This window comes from Cavia porcellus, unplaced genomic scaffold (genome assembly GCF_034190915.1).
Source record: "Cavia porcellus strain 051 isolate PalLab524CR breed Dunkin Hartley unplaced genomic scaffold, mCavPor4.1 scaffold_30, whole genome shotgun sequence".
Taxonomy (NCBI): domain Eukaryota; kingdom Metazoa; phylum Chordata; class Mammalia; order Rodentia; family Caviidae; genus Cavia; species Cavia porcellus.
The window spans coordinates 25673996-25694039 of record NW_026947513.1 but is presented as its reverse complement, the minus strand read 5'-3'; the positions used below and the strand labels follow the sequence as shown (position 1 = coordinate 25694039).

General features: G+C 34.3%; 1 protein-coding gene across 4 annotated transcripts in view; it reads left to right on the top strand.

Annotated features, from left to right (window-relative positions):
• Gabra2 (gamma-aminobutyric acid type A receptor subunit alpha2) overlaps positions 1-20044 on the top strand; it is a 135442-nt gene that overhangs the window by 54843 nt on the left and 60555 nt on the right. For all 4 annotated transcript variants that reach the window (XM_063240738.1, XM_013154544.3, XM_003471643.5 and 1 more), the window contains one exon: positions 10529-10596. In XM_063240738.1, the coding sequence (XP_063096808.1) occupies positions 10529-10596 (68 nt within the window). The remainder of the gene's footprint in view (positions 1-10528; positions 10597-20044) is intronic.

The following is a 20044-nucleotide window of genomic DNA, read 5'->3' as shown; positions in this document are numbered from 1 at the left end:
TACATGCATGTGTTGGTGAGCTTGGGATACATAAACACATCATTACATGACACAAATTCCATGCCTGATGTATGGAAAAAATTGTAAATTGAATAAATTTTATTCACTATTAAACTTAAATTGTTATTAGTTCAACTTAGATTACTTTAGACATTTAGTTTATAATCGGCAAGGTGACTATTAAGGAAATAACACAAAATACAGAACAAGAAATGACAAAGGAATTAAAATGATATACCTGAAAATAATCTAAGCTACAAAAAGAAAAGGCAAAAGACATGACATATAAAAATAGGAAAATAAAAGTTGAATGGAGGCATAGATATTCAGCAAAACAGTAGAAGTCCTAGAGTAATTCACATTCAATAATGGCAGGACGACTAGTAGCATATTAACTGTAAATTAGTCACACCTGACGGACATCTGTAAGTAAGTCTACACAAAAATGACAGAATCCAAATTTTTCTCATGCATGTGTGTCTAACACTCTCCAAGGTAAATTATATAACCTACCAAAGCATCAAGTTCAATAAATTTAAGAAGATTAGAATTATAAACTATAATTCTTCAAATACAAAACATTAAAATTTGAAGTAAAAATGAAACAAATTTGGTATTTCAACAAACATGTATAAATCCATCATGCACTCAAAAGAGCAGTAGCTCAAAGAGAAATTCACAAAGAGAATTTTAAAAGGCTTTGATGTTAGTGAACATGAAGACATAGTATCACAAAATTTAATAGGATGCAGTGAAAGCACCATTTTCACAGAAATTTAAAGCTGCAACAGTTTATATTTAAAAAGAAGTAAGACATCAAATCGACAGCTACAATTTCTACCTTATCACACTGCATAGAGAAAAGCAAACTACGCCTAAAATGAGCAAAACAAAAAAGCAAGATAATATTAGAGTTGAGAATAGAAAATGGAAAATGATAGATCAAAATTTGGATCTCTGATACAGATCAACAAAACTGACAGACTTTAGAGTGGCCAGGAAAACACAGGAAGAATCACATATCTTAAAATGGAGAGTCTTTAATACTGATCATACTGCAAGGGCTACCATGAGCATTTTTATGACAACAGATTCAAAGCGTAGGTGAAGACAAATTGCAGGAAAAACATATGACTAATAGTACCTAATCAAAGAATAGAAAGTCTGAATAGATTTCCCTAAATAAATAGATTAAATTAGTTATAAGGCATTTCCTACAAAAGCAGTACCTAAGCCCAGGTAACTTCATTCATGGATTTTACCACACAGGTAAAGAAGACTTAGCACTCACCCTTCATAAATACTTCTAAAAAAATAGAAATGCAGAAGACGCTTCCCAGATCATTCTTTTAACATAGCATCATCCTGATGCCAACCAGAGAAAAATATTAAATCCAAAACCCATTGTTTAATATCTCTTATGGCTATTGAAAAAGAATGCTCAAAAAATTCTAGAAAATCCAGTCAAGCAACATTGTTATATTAGACACCAAACTAAATGAGATTTTTTGAAGGAATTTAAATTTTATCATCTAAAAATATATTGATGCAATACACTGTGTGAACAGAATAAGGCGAAAGTGCTATCATTTTATTAAATGGAGAAAAAACGTGAAAAGATGTAATATCCATTCATCACAAAAATTCTCTAAAACTAGGAATTGAAGGGATTGCATATAATGAAATTCACAGAACAGGGAAGCTTATAGAAAAACAAGCTCAATTAATAGTTGTCATAGCCTTGAATAGGAAGGATACAGTGTGTGACACTAAATGATAGATTCTGGTGATAAAGAGAATCTGACAAATGACATCTGATTAGAACATATAAAGAATTGAAAAAAAAAATCAGGCCTCCAAAATTCAAAGACCAAATCCAAAAATGGGCATCTGAGATAAATATAGTCTTCTCAGATGAAGAAATACAAATGGGAAATAAATACACAAAAAAATGTTCAACATCATTGCTCATTCAAGAAATGCAATGCTGATGGTCCATATCATCCCAGAAAGAATGACTATCATCAAGCAATCAGACAATAACAAATGCTGTTGGGGTTGTGGGGAAAAAGAAACCCTTCTGCACTGCTGGTGGGAGTGAGGACTTATACAACAACTGTGGAAATCAGTGTGGAGATTCCTCACAAAACTAGAATTAGAGATCTTATTCAACCCAGCTATTTCCATTCTGGGTTTTTTTTTTTTCCCAGAAGAACTGAATACATCATAACATGTGCACCCATGTTTACACCAGCACAATCTGTAATTGCTAAATCTTGGAAACACCTCAAATGCCCATCATTTGAGGAGTAGATAAAAGTGATGTGGTCTTTTCATGCAATGGTATTACGCACTATAAAGAAGGATAAACTGGAGGCTTTTATAGGTAAATGGATGCAAGTAGAGACCACAATCATAAGTGATATAAAGCAGACTTTTATGTTTAAGTGACACTGTCTCCCTAGTGTAATAAACTGAAACAATAAGATCCAAAATGTACATTAGATATTGTGAAATGAGAAGAAAATGCTCAAGGAAAGAACAGCTGGGATGTGAAAGGAAAGAAGAAGGAAAGGAAAAGAAAAATATGTATATATCATATATACTACAAAAGTGAACTAAGATAGTTATACTACTGATTTGTTTTAGTCCAATGAAGAGTTTTGCTTCTATTGTTTGATCAAATTTTCATGCCTATATTGTGTGATCTGAACAACTACTTTAAAAATAACAATATGCAATATAATAAACATTGTTAATAATCTATTAGACTGATTTGAAATTCTGTAACATTGTTTTTATTGTTTATTTCTTTAAAATATAAAATAAATAAATGAAATAAAAAATGGTCTAAGTTTAGATTTTAGTAACATTATACAACTTTGTGGTGTATGAAAAGCTACTGAACTGCATACTTTTAAAGTTTGAATTTCATATTGTATAAATTATATCTCAATAAATCTGTTACTGATACTTAAAAAAGAGACCATAGGGACAACTGAATGGAAACCCTGTTTCCAGAGAGAAAAACAAAACAAAACAAAACAAACAACAACAACAACAACAACAACAACAACAACAACAAACAGAGCTTTAAGCGTGGTAACAATAAGATGGGCATATTGGTGGGGTAATATGAAAACTTCAGGGTACTGACAGTTAAAGCCAAACATGGGTAACTCAGTGACTTAGGGGAACCCTGTGTCAGAATTTTTTAAAAATGAAATTCTTTATATGTTCTAGGTAGACATCCTTTGTCAGATTCCCTTTATCACCAGAATCTGTCATTTAGTATCACCCTCTTCAAGGCTATGGCAACTATGAATCGAGTATGTAGCACATTAATTGAGATGTAGCACATTGTAAAGGTTTTGAGTTGAGAAAAATGACAACAAGAAAAAATGTGTGAGATATTTGGAGTGTAGCTATTTTTTGAGAGAAATTTGTCTATTGAAGAGAAACACATTCTGGATAAAGCCAAGTGTTGTGGGCAGATGGATTAAATAACAAGATAAAATGGGACAGTATACAAGAGCAGTTAATTTGGGGAAGAAATTCAGGCTTCTTTGGGAGATGGTGACTTTGAAAATCTTCTGTGCAGTCAGATGGAGATACCTAATAGTTAGCTGGATACAGAAGTATGGATTTCAGGCCTAACCATAGAAATGTAAGAGTTCTTGACGAAACAAAACAAATCATCAAAGAAGTAAGTGTAAACAAAGACAACCAAAAATAAATTTGGAACAATCCAATATTAATTGGCTGAAGGGACAGATTTGACAAATTCAGAGAAGCAACTGGTAAAGTTCAATAAAACTGAGATTTTTATGCCCTGTAGATCAAGTGAAGAAAGTATTTACAGGCATGTTCTCTTGTTACATAGATTCATAGACTACATTTGGTTATTTGTATATTGCTTTATTTTTTCATAATATCTCCCATAGTATCAGAGATTATATGTACTTTAAATGACTGTAAGCCAAGAGCAAGAATTTATTTATTCATGTATTTAACAAGTGCTTACTAAGATCAAAGAAAATGTCAAGGATTTCTTTTCTTTTTAATTTTTTGCTGTGGTTTTACTTTTTTTAAGCAAAGAAATATTTCCATTTCATGGAATTTAAATTCTAGTGTTGAAATACAGACTAGTGCTTTCTTACAGAGCTGCCTGCAATAATGAAAATATTCATTTGTGGTACTCATTTTGACATATGGACAAAATGTGACTAGGGTGACTGGGGACTAAATTTTTAATTTTATTTAATTGAAATTTAACTTTCATAGCCATCCATGACTTATGTCTACTGCATTAGTAGATACACACATAAAACAATAAATGCAGTAAATAAATGGAACACGGATACAGAGAAAGATTTGGAGTAGTTGCCATTTAACATGAAATGAATCAAATGTACTTCATTGAGGAGATTAAGCAAAAGCAATGATAGTAACAGCAATGATAAAATGGCACTATATTTACTTGTTTTAAAAATTCCCCTAGCTAAAAGACTAGAAATTTCCTGATTAGCCTTGCACGTGGAAAAAAGAAAAAAAAAAAAAAAAAACAAAAAAAACACTTCATCCCATGTTAATTTCCTTATTTGTTATAAATGCAGTATTTATAAAGTGGAAAATTAGTCCAAATTTTCTAACTTTCCAACAGCTGCCTGTTTAGATTCTCAAATTCCTGGAAAAGTAATACTGTTAAAAAATCAGAGATATTTGGAAAAGAATATCTATAAAAAATTGTGGCCTTAAGTGTTCATCCAAAGAAAATCCTATAGATGAGAACTGAACAGAAAGATGATCACTCCCAAGATTTCCAGTCTCCACTACGTACAAAGAAACCAGGGAGGCCCAGTTTTCTTCTCATTGGTGTGGTGAGCTCACTCGGGGAAGTGCTACACTCACTGTGCCTTCATTAATTTGAAGTTTTAGAAAATAACAATGAATATAATCTCCCCATTCCCACCACTGTTTAATACAATTACTGATGGTGAGTTAACACAGTAAGTCAAACTTCTTTCTTTCAAAACAAAGATAAAGATAGATAACTGTGTATTTAGAAACTCGTTTATGAAGCTGCATATGACTCAGGGCACAGTTATCTTCCGGGGGTCTCACATCTGTATTAGTCTGCTTTCCTAACGCTGGGATAACAACCCTGATAGCAGCGCCTGGTGAGCTGGTCCCTGCCTGTAATCCCGGAAGGGGACTGAGGCAGAAGGGTAGCTGGGGGTTTGAGGACAGCCTGGGCTACATAGTGAGTTTGAGGCCAGTCTGAAGTTTATATGTACTGTGAGACCTTGTATCAAAACAAAGAGACAGACAGACAGACACCTGATACAGTTTAAAGCAAAAACAGTTTGTTTTGTTTGCTTGGCTTACAGTTTCAGAGTTCTCAGTCCATGGTCAGCTCTCTAGAGGGGGAAACACGATGGTAGCAGGGTGTGAAAGAGGAAGGTTGCTCAATGTATGGCATCCTGGAAACAAAGGACAAGGAAGGCTAAACTTGTTTCCACTTTTTTCTATTCATTTTTTGCTTGTCCTTTCTCCCCCACATCCACCTGGTATGATAGATACCGAGAAATGGAAGGAAAATGTGCAGTTGACAGGCTTTTCCACAGCATAATTTCCACGTGCGTTCTTCATCTTCTTACCATTCATTTACTTCTCAATCCTCAACCCTTTCATTTTTTTGTGTGTCTGTGCACAGTTCTACTAAAATGGCCCATTTTCTAGGCTCTCAAGATCCTCTAATAATCAAGCAAAATATCATTTCAGGAATATTGTAAGAAAAGATGAAACAGATCCTCCTTTGATCCTTGCCTCTTCCCAGGCTCTGTCTTGTCCTCTCCCATGGTTTTTAACAGTTGCACAGTTTCCATTCTGGACACTGAGTCCTCCATAGCTTTCCCGCTGTTACAAATTTAGCATAACATTCCTAACGACAAACGCACTGTCAGCTTTTCTCCAATTCAAAGTCCAACAGGGAATTCCTTGCTGCCGTAAAATAAGTGACAATATTTTCATGACTTTGGCATACTGGGTCCAGCTGGATGCAGTATCTACCATTATTTTCAACCTGGTACTTCCCCATGTACACATGCTAATCATGTTCAAGCAACAAATTCAGTAATTTGGGGCACTTCATCTTTGCATCTAGGATTTTCCCTGTCCTGAATATTCTCCCTATGCTTGTTGGCTTAGAGAATGCTTATCAACACTTACGAAAATCATACAAGTGTGAAACTTACTTAGGGATCTTATTTTAAGTTGCTTCTCCAAGGATCTACATATAGTATACGAGGAAGAGCAGATTGCTATTCTATTATAGATTTAGTAGTTTTCCTTTCTATCTATCTATAGCAAAGATTTTTCTTTACTTACTGTATTTTCAAATACTGTATCTGTTTTAAATGATTCTTAGTGTCATGCTTTATCTGTCCTTTCATAGTTTTTCAAAGGTATTTGTAAATATGCTTTACAAGCAACATTATTCATTTAAGAATAGCTTTTGTTAATTTTCACCAATCTTGAGATTATGTATATGTTCAATTTGGATATCTCTCCAGGTCTTTTTTGGGGGGAAAAGGTAGGCATTTTAGAGGTTCATAAAAGTAAAGAGAGTAATAAGATTTCTTAAACCTTTTCAAAATCTTAAGATTTTTTTTCAAAATTGATCACGTATAAGTTTAAAGAAAGAGAATTTGAGAAATGCATTATGTTCCTTTCCAGGTTATTATATGTGATTATTACCCCTGCTCTCTTTCCAATTGTAGTCCACATTCAGACTTTGTTGATAACTCTGAAGTATATTTGTCACATGAATTTCTTTGTTCTCCTAAAGCACTTGTTAGCAGACTTGTGATGTTTTGCGTTTGAAGAAATTTATACAGACAATACTCTTACTTTTACATATTATTTCTCTGATCTTTCTAAATCCAAGTACTAAGCTGATAACTAAATATTTGGAGATATCCCAGGGTGGTTGTTCAGCTAAGAGCTGTTTACTGTTCAGAATGCAACTTTGATGTCTCCTGCACCAATGCTTTCTTCAACTACATTGTTCTTTGTTCAACTTTGTTACTTCAATAGGCTCCTGTGACCTAAAGTTTCAACTTGCCTTTGTTAAGGGAAAAATTGAGGCTCTGCCTTCACAAATGACGTGTCTTCTTCTTATGAACGATGACAATTATACAAAGCCATTTTTAATGTTAATAAATATTTCAGAAAAAGATAATTGTTATACAAGAACTTTAACAATAAATGATTTATTTTTTTCAAATACATAACACCTAATACACGACAGACTATAGATTAAGGCTTGTAATGTAACAATGAACAGAAATGACATTGGCTCTTTGCTTTAAGTAGATGGAGCTCTGCTTGGGTACATAGACCAAACACAAACAAGTAGAAATAAATTACCACATAAAACTAGTGGCATATTCTAAAAATCTTTTCAGAATAAACTGTCAGAGATGAAATGAGATAAATGGTCCTGGGTCAGATAGCCAGCTTATAATAGAAAGGAAGGAAGGAGCTATGCTCTTCATTTCTTTTTTTGATCTTGTTGGCTTTGGTAACTGTTGCCACCCTGCCTTAGAGCCAGCTAAGTATGGACTGAAACTCTCACAAACTGTAAGCTAAATAAACCTTTCCTTCTTTCATTTTGGGCATCAGGTATTTTGTCCTATCAAGGAAAGAAAGGTAATCAAGACAGGTACTTACATTAGAAAAGGGAAACACTAATCCCCTGCTCTGAGGAGAGAACTTTTAAATTGAGACTTAAAGGTAGAGAAACAACCAAGAACAGCAAAGAAAAGAATAAGAGCTCATGTGAGAGACTGAGTCAAGACTGCAGTTAGTGTGCCCACTAAGTGTTATTAGAGTTTAAGGAAGTGACTAACGATTTCTAAAATGCATGGACTACAGTTGCCATCAATTACAGGTCCCTTTCTTTACTCTGTGTGGAAATTCATGTATCGAATGAATCAGAATATTTTATCATGCACACAGGACACACTGCCATCCTCTTCTAAATTCACGTGAGAAAATAAAACATATTCAGAAGATACAATAGACTGTCTTTCATAAGTCAGTGTCTCAATAACTACAAATAGCTTCTGTTCATGTAATTCTGTCCATATTTCCTTTTCCTGCTGTTCCCTTCTTTTCTCTTACCTCATGGAAAGCCAAATCGAAATTAAATATTGCTCTTTGAAATAAAGCTCTGAAAATTTGCCTTAGAGTTACTAAATATTTGTCATCATAGTGAAATACTTCACCAACCCATGTTGATGAATGACAGCTCAGTGTGATTGTCCAGAATGAAATCTTCAAAATCTTAACACCAAGAATCCCTTTCCCAGGCTCAGATACTGACTTGATATTCATGGGCATTAATGACACGGTGGTCCCCCTTTGTTCTGTGCATCCTTGGCAGGAGAAGGTCCATTCCAACACGTGCATTCTTTTCTTTAGCTATAGGTGTTATAAAGTCGGTGAATCACGACATCACGTCTTATCTTTAGGTAGCTATATGTATCTAAACTTGACATCTTTAGGTGTTAAACTTGCTGCCGTGATTTTTGATGCTAACCTTATTTTCTTGTTCCAGTTTTTAGCTGACACTTCGCAGTGGCCATTAGACGCCCTTTACCTTTTTGGCTATTTCACATATAGAGGTCGTTATTCATATTCTTAGCATCATCAGTTTTTGTCATTTCTTTTAACTTTGCTACTCTAAGGAGAATAATTTCACTTACCTGTTTTAGAGTGAGAACTGTCTTCACATTTTAAGTTCTCCTCTCTGGAATATTATGTCGATATCTGCAATGATTGAAATTTTATTCAATTGTTTATTATTATAATAGCATGATTGATTTGTTATGAATAAAAGATGAAATTAAGTCACATTTGTGGACTTTTTTCTAATACCATATTAAATTCAGGATCAGAATATATAATTTAATGTCTGAAACCTGGTCCAAAGTAAAAATATAGGGCTTTTGTTTTAAAAAATGATAAAGAATTTGAAGAGCACAGGAACAGAACATTGAACTGAGCACAAGGGTCTTCTGAGCATGGGTCCTGAAGGGTTGCATAAGCTTCAGGTTGAAGAGGCTGACCCAGGCATGGTACATGGGACCTACAGATAAGTGAACAAACAAATATTTCTTTCCAAGTAGCTTGCAATATAATTTTATAATACAGTTTTAAGTATGAAATAGTATATAAAATTAAGTCAAATAAAAATATTTATTTGGCTCACTCTAGCAATATATTTGGGACAGGTTGTCCTGGTGAATAGGAATATGTAGTTAAAAAGAAGCTACTTCAAGTTTCAAATTTATCTTCATTGTTGTGTTTTGGTTTAGCCTGAAGACTGGAAGCCAGATTACTCTAAAAACCTGCCATCCTGCACTCTAGTAGGTGTAGAATGAAGCCCGCTGACTTAGTCTCCTCTGTATAGCTGCATGGGGGATGTGACAGACTCCATCATGTAGATTTTTTAGACAAATTACTATATTTGAAGTCCTTTAAACAGCAAGAACTTTTAAAAAGTTATTTTTACCTTTCACTGTTTGCCTAACCATTTTCAGTATCCTAGACATGGTTTAATCTCTTTGATATTTGTAAACTCAGCTGTAATATTTCCTAAGATTGTTTGTGTGGAATTACAAATTTGGCAATAGGTAAGACATTTGGTTCATCATAATAGAAATCAATTAAATGTAAGTATAGATATATATTATTAAAATTTTAAAGGATTTTCATTTTTACATCCTTATCTTTTTCTTCACTGCAAATGTTCATTTTATTTTGAACAAAAGATTTAAATTTTCTGGTTAGTAAAGCAATTGAGTTAGTCATCTTACAGTTAATAAAGTATGTAATTTTAGCATCCAATTCATGTCAATGTTAACATTCCAAGCAGTCGTAAATACAATTAAAGGCAAGCCCTTTTGAAGTAATCCACTGTGATTAATGAAAGATTTTTTCTTTTATTGTTACATTGCTGATTAATAAAGGACTTTTATATCAATATGAACTATATTATAATGATTAAAAATTTGTTTTGTGCTATATGAAAAAGGTATATTGTTTTACAAATTATAAATCCTATCAGTGTGAGATGACATCTAAAAGTTTTAAACATTATGTTTAGAATTATATTAAATATAATTATAATATATATTATAGTTATAATATATATTATAATATATAATTATAAATATAATTTATCATCAATAGTAGCGATATACTTATTTGACTACTCACAATAGTTCATACTGAGCAATTTATTTTTAAAAAGTAAGTTATAATCAGGTATAATTTTCAAATAAGAATGTGTTAATACTTTCAGTTAAACATTTTTGTTGGTTATAAGAGTTGCACTAAAGTAACACCAATACTCTTAAATTTATTTCCCAGGTTTCTAACCATATTATATACTCAACTCTTCCTTTCTCTTGGCTCTCACCACATAAAATTTATATTTGATTTCTTCTTCTCATATTAGACAGCATTACTGAAGTCTTCACTAACATCTACGTGACCAGTTTTGGCCCTGTCTCAGATACAGATATGGTGAGTTGTTTACTAGAGAATCTTTTACTCATATAATAGGAAATGGGGGTTAATTTAGAATAAAAATTATTTTTATTGTAGAACCACGTGTCTGTTTCATGTCCTATCTACTCTGTGCAAATACAGAGAATTAAGGATGCTAATATGTTTGCTGTCTGGATTATGATAGCAGTTTGAGCTTCAGATTAATCTTTTATTCTCTAGGTTCTTCTCAAAACTTGTCTACCTAGCAGCAGTGTGGTAAAGAATTAAAATGTCAATGCCAATAGTCATATTACTGAGAATAATTTTCTAGTATTCAGGCACCTCCTTGGACTTCTGTAAGTTTATGTATTTCATAGACAAGTGCTTCCTACAGAATGTGGTCACGGTGGTTGTTATGAACGATAGTATTCTAAATGGCACTGAGCAAATGGAATGCCTTGTTGGGCAGTCTGTATCAATAGAAGGCACCGATAACTCAGCATAAGGAAAGTTAGACCACTGATATTCTTGATCTTTACAATTGGTGTTTGATTATTTTTCTTTAAAATGAGACGGGTAGTAGAGGGGACTGTATTTGATGTGTTAGAAAATTTAAAAATCAGTCCATTTCTCATGTTCCTTGTCATGATCTGTAATAGATATTTTTGTTGACTTTACGTTCTAATCACGAGTACCTTACTATAGTCTGTCAAATCCTTCATGTGGCACTTGGCTGTCTTTGGCTTCCCTTATATGCCTATTGCTTGTACCTTGATACCTCTACTTCCTTGGCCAGGTTGTGTCTCATAAATTCATTCATCACTCCAGCATACTCCACTTCATGGCTCAGTGTCTCTGTAAACATCTTCCTCACGGAGTCAGCTTAGTCATTCTTTAACAAGTCATCTCTCCCCAGCTTCTTACCTTTCGCTGGCAACTCAAGAGACAACTTTGCAAGCTTAGATATTTTCCTCTTTGATAAACAAGCAAAATAAAGATTTTTTTTTGTTACTTGCACTTACACATATTATTATTTGATTTTGCAGGAACTCCTTTCCATTAAGAAGCAAAAATGACATTTTTTAGTCAAAAATCTGCTTTTCTTCCATTGGAAGCACTCTCACTTCATAATTCTTTCATTATATTGACCTGGGTGGCTGAAAATGTGAGGTACTATGGGGTTAAGAAGTCATCTTAGAGTTACAGACAAATTTTACAGACCCAGAAATGAGTTGGAAAAAAAAAAAAAAGCAGGTTGCTGAAAGATTGTGCAGTGTGATTTCTAGCTATATTCTGTAGCTATAACAAGACAAAACAAAACAACAACAGACATGGGAATGGGGAAGAGTTTTGGATGCCAGAGGAATGTGCAGTCCCACATTAAATTGCTATTTTATTAAAAAAAAAAAAACTGAAGCCAATGTAGCAAAAATGTTTGTTATGATAAAAGCTGGTCATATTATTTTCTGTACTTTTCTGCTATTCAAATATTTCCCAATAAGGATTGTACCTCATCCTGGGTGCTAGGCACAATTCTGGAAAAAAAAAAAAAAACAACAACAACACCGTGTTAACAAAACCCTTCTTTTTCACTTGCTTTAGCTTACAGTTTGGTCTGTCTGTCTTTCTTTTTGGGGAGGTTAAGAGGACCCACATGCTAGACAAGTACTCTACCTTTGAGTTACACTACCAGGCCCTGATCTAAAATATTACTCTGCTTTTTTTTTTTTTTTTTTTCTGTAGATCAATTAAGTTGACAGGACTTTGAAGTGATATGAAAGACATATTTAGCAATTTTGTGTAGCCCAAATGTTATTCTCTAGGCTTCAAAAATAATCTTTTCTTAGTAAATTATCTTCATCTTTGTACAACTTGTCTTAGTAGCTCCTTCCAAGTAGTAGGAAGGTACGGTGATCATAAATCTCAAACTTCTGCATAGAATTGTGCGTACAGTCAGAATTTTATGAAGCATTACACTGAAAAATTAATAACATGTAATATAATGATGGTGCTTATGTGATTACTTTTGTTGTCTTGTTATCAGCCAAACCAGAAAGGTAAATTGTACATCTTCCCAAAATATCAATAAGTTTGTAATGATAAAGATTTGTGTGTGCCTGTTACAGATATTAGTAGTAATAATGAATGCATTGAATTTTTTAACACATTCAATGATTTTACCAAAAATACCAAAACATTTTTTAAAAAGATGTCTTTTTTATGTGAAGATTATAGAAAAAAATCGAGTCAAAATTTTTGGCCAAATGTATTATGATTTTTTGCACCAACAGGAATAAAGTACTTGACTAATCCTCTCCACCTGTCTATGTTGTGATCAGTATCTGGAAAGAGGATGGATTTTTAGAGGAAGTATACTGATCACAGAATACACAACATGACATAGAGAAGACTTAAAAATGAGGACCAGGAAATAATTTGATTAATTGACTGTTTGGTTTGATATTTTCTCTAAGATTACAGAAGAAAGGGGAACTGATGAATGTCAATGTTGGGTAACCCTTGTACACTTATAACACACATGAACATATAATTATATAACTAATTACAGTCTACCCGGGAATAGGAAGCTCAATTAAAAAATTATAATTATAAATGGTTCAGCCTTCATAATGACTGAAATACATTCTTTTAATCTTGATGTAACTTTTGCTGGAATGTATGAGGAATTCTTTTTCTTGTTTAGTACATGCTCTTGTCTGTAACACTATAAATACAGATATGATGAGGATGAGAAGAGAAGGCACATCCGTATTATTACCCACAAATAAGGAAGGATAAGGAGACAACTAATTAATGTACCTCAAAAGCCATTTATTACTGAAAAAATACATTTAATTATGCTTTGAGAAACAAGGTTGATGCATTCATTTCTATGCAGGTGCATAGTAAATTCTAAACTCTTAAGTTCCCCTGTTCAGCTCAGTGATGTGGATTTGTTGTGACATTAGCCTAAGAGAAAAAAGCAGCATAGCAAAAAGAATTAAGAACCGAAAGAACAAACACTTTCCCCCTCACATGCACCTACACACACGTGTGCTCACACATACACTCACACATACACATGCAGCCACAATCCCTGCTCCCAACACACACCAGCACACACAGCCATCTCAGAATCATTAACCCATGAAATTGCCTGAAGAAAGTTACCAATCTAAATTACGATTAAAGATTCTAATTGCAGTGTCTACAATTAAGTTACAAAATTTTTTATTTCAACACTTAAAAAATTCATGAGCAAGAAGGTAATTAAACTTTAGAATGCAGTAGTAGCTGGCAATTGACAAAGTTTGCAGTAGCTGTGTGCATTATAGCAGTTTCAAACTTACGTGTCTTTTTTTTTCTCCTGTGTTTCTGGGTAGGGTGCATTTTCCTACATTAGTAGAAATTTTCACTGTGTACCCATATTCTTCAGGGATAAGTGATACAACTACTAAATTATTGCACTTCAGCTCAAATGATTACTTTTGATGACTGTTAGAGTTTGAACTTGAACAATGGGAACTTTTGAAGTAACACTGGGATTTCTATCCCAGAGTTTAGCTTAGTCTATTAAGGAACAGGCAGTCAAATGAGTGTAACCTTGGTCTATTACATATATTAGTCTCCTTTTCCTTATTTTTGTCTCTCTATGAAAACATAGAGAGTATTTATGTCTTAGAATCCTCAGAAACCATGGATACTGTTAGCTCAGTAGTTAATCTCATCATAGAGTCAGGGAGTTTTTAGATCTTAATATCTGGTTAGAAATTTACACAGAACTTATCTGCTATCCTTTATCAGAGGTTTTCATTTGCAAATGTGGTTAGCTGAGGAAACACACTATAAAACTATCAAACACTGTATATCTCAAGTAAAGTAGTAACATTTACTCCCTTTAGAGCTAGTATACAGAAGTTGGCCACTGAATGGTTCTTGATATTTAAGAAGTTTAAGAATTAGATAATCAGATAACATTCATTCATTCATTAAGTAACCATTTTTCAGTCTGTGCCTAGAATCTGTAAAAACTTTTCTTCAAAATGTGATGTATACACATCTGTGTTGGGTGAACTTGAATTTGTATTAAACTACTTGAGCACCTTCCAAAATCAGTGGCCTCACTGTTGCTAATTGAGGGCCTGGCAGGCTGCATTTTAAAAATTTAAGTGTTTTACTTCATCTAAATATGGCAAAAAAAATTTATTATAAGATTGTTGAAGGGTTAGGACTATATATAGAGAGTTAGATTTTCAGTAGTCCAAAAATGTGTAGTAGATGATGTAACAAAAAAATGTTTGCCAGAAAAATCATATTCCAGACCAAGAGATGATTGTGGACTGTGTTGGAGTAGAGTTACTGAAGGCTGAGAGACAAGAAAAGATTGAAGTATTTCCATGTGGAGGAATTGTCTGGGTTCAATAATCTGTTCACCGTAGATGTTGAACACGACATATAGAAGAAAGGCTTTGACGTATTCAGTGAGAAGTGGTATCTTTCAAAGGCCTGTGGAACACAGGAGTGAAAGTTTGTCTTCATTTTGTTGCTTGATTGCTGAATATTTGTGGTTTTAGATTTATTAAACTAATGTGTATTTAATTGGAGACATCAAGGTAGAAGGCATAGATCTGTAGCTCAGAAGAGGATTACAGTGGACATGGCTGGAGGCTGTCTGCTGATAATTGAAACCGCAGGCAAATATAAAATTGTGTAAAAAAAAGAAATTGGAATGAAAGTTTCCTCATACTTTTGCAGAAATTTTGTAACGCCAATACTTAAACAACAGCAAGAAACTTAAAAATAACTCAGTGTAGCCTGGTGAAGACCAATCATGTTTATTTGTCAAAATGAGTGATGATTTCCATCACTGAAATAGACTGTGCTTTGATCCTTAATTACAAATGTCAAAAACCATCAGTTTTATACCGTATCAGAGGCAATGATTCGCAGTAGTCAGAAGTCTGCAACGTAGCCCTCTGTCGTAAGGAGATTCTATAGATGAAGCTCATAGAGTTTATTTGGTAATGCACGAATCCACAGGTATGGCTCAAAGTAAAACCTCACCTTGGGCTGGAGATGTAACCCAATGGCACAGTGCAACAAAAACAAAACAAATAAAACCAAAACTAAACAAAAAACCTCATCTGGGGAGTGGAATAACAGTTCAGCAAAGAGGGCAGACAGAAGTTGATCAACTCCACACACTACCGTCCTCTAGGACCTTAATTTGTGAATATGTCTTAGGTGTCCCAGTTTTCTAGGGAGAGAGTGGCATTGCCTTACATTGTCATACTTGTATAAACAACATATCAAACAACCATGATTTCTGAACATAAAGTTATTTTTAAAATAAAAACTGCACATATTGTAAGCAGTTATCCCAGGCTCCAAGCCCAAAGTTTTAAGTTTTCAGAATGCCTCATTTAAGAATAATAGATCATACTCACTGATGTTACTCCTGTACATTTTAGGATATACGGCAACCTGAAGATTGGTTGGCAGACGAGGTCTCAGAATCTTTCATTAGAATTTTCCCATTCATTTCCCATAACTCTGGGCGAATGCAGTTTTAAAACTATGAATACAGGAGAACATTGCAAAAGTAAGGAGACAATAACCATGTGCTACATTATGGGAAAACAAAGAAAAATGTTTAAATGTGTCATTAGATTAAGAACAAGGCCGTGTTTTGCTGGTAGAGATAAAAGCAAGGAGATTGCTGTAGGTGGAGGCACGTGGGAGGTGGAGAGGCAGATAAAGAGTGGGGGCAACATATTTAAGCAATACAGTTGAGGAAAGAGGCGAGACGGAGGGCGGCATTTATAAGACATTATAACTCTCTGTGAGGCTTTTATTTTTAAAGATTGCATTGAATTTCTCACTGTTCTCAGAATGGGCCATTACTTTAACAGCTCCCTGGCCTTGCACATGTTTGTTCCTGTTCTTATTATGCTTCCCACCTCCTTTGCCAACTGGAGATCTTTTATGCATTCAAGGCCAAGCTCAAATTTTATTTCTCTAATGTCTTTTTAGGTTCCTTCAAATTTCTAATCCTTCTTTTCCTTGTGTGCCACTTCACAGTGTTCGTACTTCATGAGTTGCACGCTGAATTATAGAAAATCTTCACATGCCTCGCTTTGTTACTCTCAGCTTCTAGAAGGCATCAGTGTCTGTGCATTTTAACAAGATTTACTAAGTATGTGGCGCGTGTGTGTCACAGTATTGGAGCTAAGTGTCTGGCTGTGCCCAGTGGCTGTCCTCTAGTTGTTCCCTGTAAAGTCAAGAACAGCTAAGAAAAATCATCTATTTAAAACAACCTGAAAATGCGTTTGCTAAAGTATTTATAGATGTATATGGTTTCTGAGGGCATATGGGTGGAAGATCTACTGTTTGCAAAGTTTTCTAGGATAAAAGATAGCTGAGAAAGACAAAGAAGTATTGATTAGCTAGATAGTAGAAAAAAGAATATTTTAGCATAAACTAGAAAGGGTTTTGTAAGAAAAGGAACTGGAAGATACTCACAATCAGGTCTCTTCCTATGCACATACCAAAAAAGATCCATGGAAAAATATTATGGTATCAGAAATTTATGGTTTTAAATTTTCATTTGAGCGTAGCTTAGTGTTTTTTTTTTTGATATGTGTGTACACATATCAAATAGTTACATTCTTAAAAATGTAACTATTATACAGAAGAAAAGCTTACTGTGACTAGTTTAATAGACATACAAAGCATGCTGATTCACATACACAGATATGCACACCTACAGAGATACACGCAAAGACATTTCACACCTGTGAGTGGAAGGATTAGGCTATTCCATACAGAAGAGTGTTTACCCTAAGACATCTGAGAGTTTTTCTGCCATCTGTCTCTCCTTATGTCCCATTACTTTGTTGCTCAGAATTCTTGCTAATACATTAAATGTCTAATGACTCCCTTCCTCAATCATCTATGGACTAATTATTGTACGTGTTCCATGTTGCAGTTTGTTAGGTGCTGGTGACATGGCATTCAGGGAGAAAATTATGACCCTTGTTTTCAGTGTGGAGTAGATGCCAGCCAGATGCAGGGAGCTGGTAAGGAAAATGACTTTTGGAGGTGATAGAGAGTGACCCATCAGAGGTTGCCTATGTGTCAGCTAGTGTCACTGCAGCAGTGTGTGTGTGTGTGTGTGTGTGTGTGTGTGTGTGTGTGTGTGTGTATGTGTGTGTGTGTGTGTGTGGTGTTTAAATCTGTTTATGGTAGGGGAATTACTGAAGATAATGCTGGAGAAGTAAGATAGAAGAACTTTTCCAGCCTGGTTCATGGTTGCAGAATGTCCTATGAGTGACACGGCACAATCTAAACTTTGTCTTCGCTTTTTGGGTCTTTAGCAGTTAAGTCAGAAAAACAGAAATTAGAAAAAGGGGGCAACATCTTTTCACTAGCTTAATTATGTTAGTAGGTTCTTCTTGACATCAGTGCTGATTGTGTTGTATGTAAATTCTGGATCTTTCATGGGGAAGTCTTGTGATTTCTTTCCAAGGATCTTTTTGTTGCCCTCAGCTTGTGGTTGGTATTAAAGGAGGGAGAAAGATTCTTTTTGGGGATTTATGCTAAGCTATCTTTTTGGTGTGCAAATATTTTCTAAAATCTTTACATATATTTCTTGTTCCATCTTTACAAAAATTCTAGCAGTTCCTTTCCATTATTATTAGCATTTTTTTCAGGTAAGTCATATGAAATGAGAAAATAAATAATCTCCCCAAAGTTAGGTGTCCAGATTTACCTAATTTAAAAGAAACACTTAGCATCTATTTCATATTCTTTGGCTTATCATTGCTTTATTGTTTGATTTTGTATTTGAGTCAATTGTAAATGTGGAAAGAAGATATTTTCTTGATATATATGTATTGATAAAGTACTATGTATTTCAGTATACTTTCAGAGAAGTGGTTGATATACTCAAGCAAGTTAACACGTCTATCATCTTTGGAAGTTAATTTTTGTTTGCAGTAAGAACACTTAAGATCCTCTCTTAGAAAATTCCCTATAAAAAAACACAATATTTTACCTGGGGTCCTCATGTTGTAGCTTGTATCTCTATACCTACCCATACACTTAATGTTTACAGTTTTGTCACTATGCCCTTTGACCTACTTCTCCCTATATCCTCCTTCCTGTCTCTAGAGTCCAACATTTAATTGTTTCTAATATTATAACTTTTTAAAAATTCCATACACAGGTGAGGTTATACAGTATTTTCTATGTCTAGCTTTCTGTCAGTTAGCATACATAATATTCTCCAGCATATCTATGCTATCAAAAATGGCATTAGACCCTTTTTAAAGCTGAAAAATACTACTAAACTATTTATTTCGAAGTATTTCCTTTTTTTTAAAGACTGAAACTATTTACACACACAATTTCTTTATCCACCTGTCAGTGGATGCTTAGGTCACTTCTGTGTCTTGATTATTGTGGAGAGTGTTACAAGGAGCATGGGCATGCAGATACCTCTGTGAGGCATTGGTCTGATTTCCTTCGGATGTGTACCAAGCAGAAGTATTGCTGGGTCCTATGGAATTCCTATTTTTATTCTTTCAAAAAATCCCTGTGCTAAGGCTACGTCAGTTTACATTCTTATCATATGTGTTACATGCACATCATAGTGTGTAAGGTTTTTCTTCACATACTTGTCAACATTTATCTTGTGTGTGTGTGTGTGTGTGTGTGTGTGTGCGTGTTACTATCAGGACTTCTGCACTGAGCTGTATCCCTAGACCTACCTTCCCCCACACCTTTTCTCTTTTTGTCTTTCCCCTCCCCTCCTTCCCTCCATCCTGCTCTCCTTCCCTTCTCACCTCTCCCCTGCCCCTTCTTCCTTCAGTGGTCTCTAAATCACAGATGACTTGGATTGGCTTATAGCTTGAGATCCTCCAGTCTCAACTTTCAGAGTGCTGGGGTTACCACTGAGCCTACCATTTTTACTATACGCATTCTAATTCTTATACGGTTGTATCTCTTTGTGGTTTTATTTGGGTTTTTCTTACAATTAGTGCTTTGAGCAAATTTTTAAAGACCATTTTTATTGTTTTTTTGGAGAAGTGTCTATTTTTTTTTTTTTTTTTTTTTTTTGTCTTTTGAGACAGAGTTTCACTGTGTAGCCCAGGCTGGCTTCAAACTCACAATGATCCTCTTACCTGACTTCTGGGATTACAGCAGTGCACCAGTACTCCCAGCCCCCCTTGTCTATTTTAAAACCAAACATTTTGTCTTTATGTGCTTGAATTTGTATTTCTGCTTCTCAAAGTTGTCTTTTCTTTATTGACTGTTTAATTATAGTTAGGTAAGTCCCATTTGTTTATTTTTGTTTCTGTTGCCAGAGTTATTGCTGTTGTGGTACTTCAGTATTTGCTATTTAGAAGCTCATTGCCAATACAAAGGGCAATAGTTTTTCCCCTATAACTTGGTCGATAGGTTTGCAGGTGCAGGTCTTAAG